General features: G+C 33.8%; 1 protein-coding gene across 1 annotated transcript; it reads left to right on the top strand.

Moving 5' to 3' along the window:
• Positions 1–1,805: 1,805 nt before the first annotated feature.
• LOC141664831 (FCS-Like Zinc finger 1-like) lies at positions 1,806–2,634 on the top strand. Its single transcript, XM_074470785.1, has 2 exons — positions 1,806–2,110; positions 2,457–2,634. The coding sequence occupies exons 1-2, from the start codon at positions 1,806–1,808 to the stop codon at positions 2,632–2,634; spliced, it is 483 nt and encodes a 160-aa protein (XP_074326886.1).
• Positions 2,635–10,183: the final 7,549 nt, after the last annotated feature.

Here is a 10,183-nt window from a genome sequence, read left to right as displayed (position 1 = left end):
ACACATGTACCTACCGCCCCATGATTTACAACAGAGGCTTTTACTAATAATTCGGGTGATTTTTCTAGTGCCTCTAGTGTTAATTTTCTTCAAAATGGTCATGTATATTACAAGAATTCGAGAGAGCTCTTTCAAAAGATTGAAAAAAAGGCATCGGCACATAAGATTATTCCATACAATCAAGAAAGAGGGGTATTTGAGGTGACTACTGCAAGATACAAAACAGATAAGGGATTTTGGAAAGGTGGCAACAAGCATCATATAGATCTCTCCAAAGGATACTGTTCTTGTGGAAAATGACACAGGTATCACTCTCCTTGTTCTCTCTCAGTGATGAACAAATATCACGGGAGCTGCTAAGGTTACAATAAATAATATTCTCGATAATAATAACACTTCTAGTGTAAACCCTATGCTGTGTTTATATACCACACAGTTACAAGATAATCTCTAATTGATATCGAATATAATTATGTATCCTAAAATATATCAATTAGTTATCTTTTCCTCCAAGTCTTATATTTTTCATAGAATTCTTCTTCATGCATATCTTTTCTTATTTTAGTCTTGATCTTCTTTCCCTTCAATCAGTCGCCTTACTTATCTGAAAGTCTTCTTAAGTTCTCATATTATCTCCTCATGAATATCTTCTGATATTTTAAGTTCTGATAACTTAAGTTCTGATATCTTAGTTCTGACTTCAGTACGAGTACTGATTTCCAGTTAAGTCTTGATTTGTCCTGTTAGTTAAGATCTGAAAAACTAAACACAAATCATTATTAGACATGATATCACAAATATATCTAACATGTATAATTTATAATTATAACTAAAAGTTAGAAAATATAAAAAGTAGGTTAGTTTGGGAAGAGTTGAAAAAAGTAGGTCAATTCGGAAGAATTGAACAAAGTAGGTTAGTTTGGGAAAGTGAACAGAAAATAAGGTTAAACAGGGAAAGACTTCGTTTTTGCTGAAAAATAATTTAACTTAAAAAAATATTTTTTTTAAAAATAATAAAAAAATTCTTGAAAAATTGGATTTTTTCATAAATATTCAAGTTTTACAAATATTTCACAAAAATACTATCATTCTTATTAAAAATATTTACCAAAATACATTTAACCATTTTTCCCACCAAGTTTGCAACTTCAATTTATAAAATAATTTGTAAAAATATATTTTGTTAATTGTAACCATATTTGTAATATAAAATTCAACATAAAATCCAACCCGAAATGCAACCTATAAAAATTATAAATTTAAACTAAATTGTAATTTATTACGCAATATCTTATTTTACAAATATTTTGAAAGTAAAATAATATTTTTGCAAATCATTTCAGGAGTTGGTAAAATCACAAATAATTTTATAAAAAAATATATTTTGGGTAAATTTTTTTTAAAAAATTTCTCGTAAAATAATAAAATATATCAAATAAACAATACGAAGAAAAAATATTTAGAAAAAAACTTTTTTGATAAAATTTCCCACAATTTTTTTTAGAATTTATTTAAGGAAAAGAGAGAACATTTTTCGAGAACAATACATACAAGAAATTGCAGAAAAGGCAGAAGTAGAAGCATAGTTGAGCCAATAGTTTCAGTTTCCCACTTAAAAAATTCAATAACGCCCACCCCCTGTTTTACACTTTGTTTATACTCTCTCTCCTCCATTTTCTCTCACCAACTTCTCCTTATAAACCCCCCACTCCTTCCTCAAACCCTCCTTCACCCCATCCCCACTTGCATCTCTCTCTCTCTCTCCCTCTCTCTCCAAAACCCAACAAATATCAAATCATCATAGAATGGACTCAACTCCAACCACAAGAAGGCCTTGTTTCATTGAAGAAGATGATGGTCTTGCTTCACTTGCTGACATGGAGGCTGGTTTCTCTGGATCTAACAATCACAGTACAACCCAAATCAACCATAACCAACACAATCACTTCATTTCAAGGCCTGTGTATTATTCAAGAAAACCTAGTTTGAGAAGGATGTCCTTTTTATCAAACACTTGTCCCAGATTTGAAGAACATCAACCCCATTTCTTGGATTCTTGTTTTCTTTGCAAGAAACCACTTGGTGATAACAAAGACATCTTCATGTACAGGTTTGTTACTTTTTCCTTTAAAATATCCTTTTTTTTTGTGATTAAAGTTTGTATCTTTTTAATCTGGGGTTGCTTAGATTAGTGAAAAGTAGAGAAATCATTTGATTATAAATAGTAAAAACTGTTTCTTGATCTTTAGTAATTGTGTTGAGTGATAAAAATTGAATCCTTGTCTAAAAATAATAGTTTTCTTGAAAATATAGTAGCCCAAATTGAAAAATCTGTTCTTGTGGTCCATTTTGTATCAAGAAACTACTAAACAAGGGTAGATCTTGATTGTTTTTTTTGTTGAAGTATCTGTAAATATTGGTTTGTGTGCTAAATTGTTGATTTGTTGAATTTGCAGAGGTGACACACCATTCTGTAGTGAGGAGTGTAGACAAGAGCAAATAGAGACAGATGAAGCTAAAGAGAAGAACTGGAATCTCAAAGCCTTGAGGAATAAAAGTGACCAAAAGAAATCAACCAACTCTCCTAGCAAAAAAGCCTATGGGTTTCGAACAGGAGCAGTTGCTGCAGCATAAATATGTTCCAAGACTTAAATAATTTCACAAGAAAAAAAAACATGAAAAGAAATGTTTTTTTTCTTCTATCATAAAAAAAGAGAGCAGAAGAAAAGAAAAAAGAAGAGAGACTACTACTACTATAAGTCTATAGATTATATGCAGAAAAAAGAGAAGGGCCAAATGGAGAACAGGGATCAGAAGGGGGGAGAAGATATGAAGAAGAAAAGGCTGTAATAGTGTATTTAGATATTGGTTTGTTATAATTTTTGTAAATCTTTACTCTGGGTTGGGTTGTTCTGGTTGGATCTCTGTTGTGGTCATCTTCTTTGTAATTTTGTTTTCCTCCTGGTTTTCTATGCCATGGAATATGAGAAAATCTACTACAACTAGTATAAAAAGTATGGTTTTGTTACCTGCACTTGAGTTGAGAATGATTTTGTGGTTTTGTTACCTGCATGGGTGCATACACTTGAGTTATTGGAACTACTTAGCTTCTTGTTGTGACTGTAACCTGAGTCCACACAAATTGCAATATAACTTCTGTGGACTATGGATTGTTAAATTATGAGGCCTGAGATGTTGCAGGAAATAACTTAAAATAAGGTATGGTTTTGGCGATAATTACTTGAGACTTGATCATGAACTGATGTGACCAAAAGTTTTGATTTTATTTATCAACTTAATTCCAGAATTTCCCTGAACTAAATCCATTAAATGTAGAATCCATACTAGGTAAAAATGAAGTTAAACTCAGAATGACATGACAAAAAGTTTACTTGTAATGTCTTTTGGTGGGGGGAGGGGGTCAATGGAAACCGTTAAAGGGGAAAATTTCAATGATTTTCATGATGGATGAACTTTACAAAAGTACTCCACATGCCAAGAACTGTGTAGGTTGTTTGATTAAAAGACAAGATGGGTAATTGGGTATACTCAACATTTGTGATATGATGTATAATGAACCGGTGAATATTTTCCGAGTTGATGGGGTACACAAGCAAGTCTTCTGGTTCAAGTATAATCATGACATGAATTTACATGCTTAGTTTATGTTTGGAGCAAATGGGTCCTTGAAGAAAATTATAATTACACTTGGTAAAGGGAGAATGAGGTACTAATATTAAAATTGCAATAACTATACTATACTGAGTGCGGGTGATTCTCCGGGCATAGGAAATGATGGTGGTGGGGGCTTTTGATGTGCCATTTAGCAAAAATTAGAAATTAAAGTTTCCTGGTAATTAGGAAGCATATACCACCCCCACAAGTCTGCCAAACTTTGCAAGTGGAGGGAGCTCCTATTCGTTGGAGTTCAAGTCAAGTCATGTCTTTAGTCTTAAGATATTTGTATACTCTCGTCTATTTATCAACTGTAATATTGTATATTGTCAAGCTAAATAAATAATTTGAGATTTCTGGCAAAAAAATAAATAAATTGAGATTAGGGAGCTTAAACGGATTATTCAGATTTGTCTGACACCCACAATCATACATGTAATTGTTGGATTCATGTACTGATAATATTAATTTTATTTTAAAATATAGATTATATTCATTTTTTTAAATATGAATACATATATTTCGGACATATATTTAATTTTTCAAATTTTGTTGACAACCTTACTTAGTCATCATTATTTAAGATCTCAAATACATAAAATTTGACCCTATGTTTGATATTGAGCAGCTACTATAAATATCAAAATATCGAAACATTCCATTCATTTTAAAAAAAATATTTAGTGTCACAAAAGTTACTGCTCCCACCGTCACATTGAGAAGTATATATTTGATTTGGCTACAAAACTTAAAAAAAGTGAAATGTTTGAAGAAAAAATTTAAAAAATAGGTAAATAGTGGGGTCAATCAATATTTATTGTATAAAGTTAATGTACTGAAGTAAAGTAGTGGTTGTAGTTAATTATTATAAAAAATTTACCAAAAATACTACTTTTATAAAATTATTTGCGATTTTCCTAAATTCTGAAAAGATTAGCAAAAATGTTATGTTACTCTGAAAATATTTGCAAAAATACGATGTTGCATAAGTTGTAATTTAGTGTAAATTGTATGACTATTTTATGTTGCATTTCGAGTTGCAATTTATATTACGTCTTATAAATATGATTGCAATTTACGGTATGTATTTTTGCAATTTTTTATATAATTTCAAGTTGTAAACGTGGTTGTAAAAATGGTTGCACTTATTTTTGCAAATATTTTAAAAATTTGATAGTTTTTTTACAAAAACTTTGTAAAACTTGAATATTTATGAAAAATTCCCATTTATATATTATAAAATTTTTATAACTTTTGTTATGTTTTAAAATATATAAAATTGAATATAATATCAAAAAAGAAAATGAATGAATGAAAAAGAGGGAGCATAGCATTAAGATTTTATATTTAATATGGTAAAAATATAACGTGTGCTCTGTGTGATAAATTTAAAGAAAAAAAAGTCTTTGATTGTGATGTTGAGTAATGATGGGATGGAGTAATTTTCATGACAGTTCAATCCAATTGCACAAAGTTCCGTTTTGAAGTGGTCCAAAATTTGAACTTTGTTTTCAAGAATATTAGTGTCATATACGGTGGGTATTTATTTCAGAACCAAATCATAGAATAAGATCAACTTCAAAATATATAGATATTAGTTCCCAAACCATGTCCTCAATGATTCCCTGTGATATTACTCAACCGAAGATATAAAATTTAATTTAATGTAATGCCCTAGCTCAGAATATCTAAATCATTGTCTGGGCCATCTTTCTACATGATAGATTTTTCCGGTTCTTCCACCTCGAGTGACCTTGCTTATCATGGGACAACCACCACCACGAACACGCCCAGATGGTTTGATCCTATCAAAAGCGCATCAAAGTTACAATTTCACATGAAGTTTGTCGATTCATAGACAACTCGTCAGACAATTTAAACATAACGAGCACATAATAGCGTACAGCACATGAAGTATGTTGTCAATCAGTTGTATTCACCATTAATATGCATGAAGATCTAGTACTGTATAAATGAATAATCAACAAATAATCGGACGAGGAAGTATCAGCTTGAAACTTAACCATGCATAAACTCTGTCAGAATATATTGTATCAAATATTTACGTAGTCATTTTTAAGGTAACAATTAAGTTGATTCCGGCTTCTACGCAAGACAACCAGTTGTATTATACAAGTAAGATGGTTACCAAAGATCAATCTCGTTTTTGTTTCATTTTCTCATGTTAGTTATTTTGTTTTCCATTTTCATCTTTCTTGTCCGTGACCGCAATTTGAAGCTATGTTGCTTAATGATGTAGATGTTCACAGGGCATTTGAAGAGTTGATTACTAATTACTGAAACATCAGTCAGGTAAGTTGTGCGACTTCGGAAAGTTTGTTATAACTCCTAAACATTTATATTTACTTCCTGGCAGCACCCATACACTCGAATCTCCGGTTAGAATAGAGAATGATAGGCTAACAAGAAAATTACACGACTTCAATTTAGCTCTCCTGGGGAAGCAGGCGTGGAGACTAACCATGAAACCTGACAGTATGGTTAGCAAAATTTATAGAGCGAGATATTATACTGGTGGGAATTTTCTTACAGCTAAACTTGGAGCGAACCCAAGTTATGTTAGGAGCTATTGAAAGCAGGTCTAGGCTGTCGAGTGGGTAATGGAGCGAATATTAAAATTTTGAATTAACCCTGGCTTCCATGTGACAGGGATCCTTATATTCAAACTGAAAACGAAGCTCTTAAAGGAAGCAAAGTTTCATCATTAATGTCAATGGATCAGGACTCCTGGGACACAGGATTTAATTCATGATATCTTCAATACCAGAGACGCTAACATGATTTTATCGATTCCAGTTCGAAGAACAGATGCTGAGTCATGGTTTGGAGAGATAATAAGATGGAGTGCTTATGCCCTAACTCGAGTTAGAGCAAGAATAGATCAAGCCAACAATACTTCTAAATTCTGGAACAAAATTTGGAACTTGAAGATCCCTTTAAAGGTGAAGCATTTTCTGTGGAGATCAATTCGAGGATGTTCACCAACAAAAGATTGTCTGCTGCAAAAAAATGTTGTGCTAGAAAGTATGTGTCCAGTCTGCAACTTGGTTGAAAAAACGATATAGTCACCTGCCCTATAGCAATGTTGTGCTGGCAGTATCTGGGATATACTCCTACAGTGCACGAAGACATGGGTATGCAGGTCTGGGCAGAGGAAGTGTTACACCATAGTCGAAGAAACGTTACTAATGAAATCTTTATGGTAGCCTGGACCAGTTGGAAAAACAGAAATGATATGGTTTGGCAGCAAAAAGGAAAGGATTATGAGGAGATTCTTAAATCAGGTGTACAAGTCCTTAACAATTGGGAAAGTGCTCAGGATAAGTCGTTCGACTCTACTATTGGGTTCTTAACTCAATCGGATGGCGGTGTGCACTGGAGACAACCACATCAAGGAGCAGTTAAGGTAAACACATATGCAACAATTTTTGAAGAATCCAATTACTACAGTTATGCTGTGGTGGCCAGAGATCATACAGGAACACTGTTAGAAGCTCAGGCAAGTTGTAAACAAGGCATTTTGAATCCGGATCTTGCAGAAGCCATCGGGATAAGAGAAGCCTTGAGTTGGCTAAAATTTAAAGACTGGGAGATGGTGGAGGTCGAGACTGATTGCATGGGAGCAGTCCAGGCCATCCGTTGTTCATCCATCAACTTCTCATACCCGGGGAGGGTAATTTATGACTGCAGAAGACTTCTTGTTGATTTAAGTTTGCGTAATGTAACCTTAAAATTTCTGAGGCGATCCGCGAACAAATTAGCTCACTTCATAGCGAGATACTCTCCTTTATTAGCTGATCGTACCTGTATATGGAGAATGTTCACCCACAGTTTATTCATGTATTAGCAAATGATTTGAATTATCAATAATATCATCTCTTTTCCGGCAAAAAACAGAAAAGAAAGAGGAGGTCCAGGAAGTGTCGTAGGAAGGTACATATCGAAAATCCTACCGATTATATGCATATGTGTTGGACCTACAAAGATGGGTCCGAGAAGACTTAGGCAAAGAATAATGTAACACTTGATTAATAGGCCCAAGAAGCCCACATTTTAAAGAGAAAACCCATTTGCGATTCCCTATAAATATATAGGTCTAACCCCATTTGAGGGGTTGGCTAATTGATTAAAGAAAGTTTCTCCTAAATAGATTAGTCTTATGTGTTAAAGAATATACGAGGCTTATCGTTTGACGCTAGAAGAAGGAGACTTTTTTCTAAAAATCTAACCAAGAAATGATTGTAGAAGAGATTGATCCAGAAACCGCTGGACCAACTCAGGTGAAGGAGCAAACGGCAGGGATCGCCACCGACCTTAAAGATCGCGGTGACCAAGAGCAGCCCAAACAATCTACTTTGAAGCCGAAATGTCTGTTTTCTCCCCCAGAAGGAGCTTCACAAGATCAGCCGTTAAACTTAACGAACACAGATCGCTGAGATAAGAAGAGAAAATTCAAATCTGACCAGCGATTGAGAATTCAAACAACCAAGGGCAAAAAGGTGCTTTCAAGCGACATGCGTCTCCATCTCGAGAAGGTCGAAAGATTGAAAGTCCAAAATGATGAAGGTCCAAAAGATTTATCTCCTTCTGATGAAGAGCTTGAACTTCTCGAGCGCGAGACTGCAATACTCCAAGCTAAACTCGAACGACAGAGGGAAATCCATCGCCTTCGCCGGGAACTTCACCAAGCGTCGATTAGAAATCAAGAGCAAGATGATGAACTCTACGATGAAGATGATGATGTCGAATACGAATACGAGCCATCTGCAGAATCGACATACTCGCAGCCGTGCGAACGTCGACAGCACACGGTATCGATAGCCGATGTTATAACACCCTCCAAATCCGGGATATAGATTTGGGGAATTATTAATAACAACTACAAACTAAACCTGCACAAGCGGAATATAAATATAATAATTATCCCGAACTACTACTACTCAGGATCTTTTAAGGTTAAGAGTTGAAAACAAGAACGACACACTAACTTTATTACAAACCCAAATAAAAATAAGCTGTCTCAAGAACTCTCTTTGTTACAAAATTTTATTTAATCTACGTTCTCACCACACAACCTTTATTCAAACCACACAAAACTTTTATTCAACCCAACATTACTACTTATCCTGTTACACCTGATCTGGTAGCTCAAAGCTCTCTTCGGGTATAGGGATGAACACTCTTGGTATAAGAGGGTCCCGCTGCTTGACTCCCTTCTTGACTACGCGAGTCCTGATGGGTTTCATTCTCTACCTTAACTGTAAAACAATAGGAATAACAATAAAAGGGGATGATCCAAAATTGCTCGACAAGCCTGCTATAATATATATAGTATAAAGAAAGAAGAATAGATGAACCGACAATCTGTTGGTTTGAACAACCATCTGAATCTGTATGGAATAATAATTTACCAACACTGGCGAGTGCCAAATGAACAAGACTGGAAACGAGAACCAACATATGCACTATAACCTGCTGATTAGTCAGGATATAGTGCGGATCTATACCCAACTGCATATACCCAACCAACATAAGGAGTACTCAGGCAACTATGACCTATTAATTAAAGGTCTCGGAAAAACCTAGCCCATATCGTAACCATCCAGTCCAAGGTTTAGCATCCGGAACAATCGGAATGCTTTTGATGTATCCCAATGTCAGGATATATCCGAGTATATGTAACAAGGGTAAAAGTATTTGAATATGAATAAAGGATTCAATAAATTGGGAGAAATCAAGAATCGAAATGAAAAAGAAACAAGATTCAATAATTGTGAAACAGTGTATATGAACAAGAATTATCAAAGGTAACTGATATGGAAAAAAATGGAATATAATTCACTATTCTGAATTTAGAATAGGGGAAAACTTGCCTTGCGCGTACTTAACCTGGTTCAACTCACCACCTTCGGTCTCTAGCTTGATCTGTCTTGCTGACACTGAACCAATCATAGAAAGATAGTTGTTTAGATAACTTACTACATACGCGTATCACGAATTGATACTACGCAACCCTATCAATATACCCATGCGTTTCCATCTGACTCACATATATACATATATAATTATATAACACATAAGGTTCACATAACCACGTAAAGAACATAGCACATAAAATACATTATTGATTTTTGGACTTATAAATATTTTTGGAATCGATACTAGGCTCAAACCTGTATTAATTAACCCTAGGAAATTTTATTATAATTTTTCGGGATTTATTTGACTCGATTCTACCCCTATTAGGGTCTATAAACCATTAACTAACACAAGACCACTCTCTTCCGGAAGAAATTACGACTTACAATTATTTTTATTGGATTCGTTTCATTTTTCTGAGTCTAGGGGTCTTCGTTTCGCTCAAATCGGAATTACGGTTTAATTATTATAAATTAAACAAGATTTAATTAATTAATTATTTAATTACAAATAATTAATTATAATTAAAAAATTCTTAATTATATTTTTAAATAATTAATATTTATTA

The sequence above is a fragment of the Apium graveolens genome, chromosome 6 (assembly GCF_009905375.1).
Source record: "Apium graveolens cultivar Ventura chromosome 6, ASM990537v1, whole genome shotgun sequence".
NCBI lineage: Eukaryota > Viridiplantae > Streptophyta > Magnoliopsida > Apiales > Apiaceae > Apium > Apium graveolens.
This window is presented reverse-complemented; position numbering and strand designations above follow the sequence as displayed.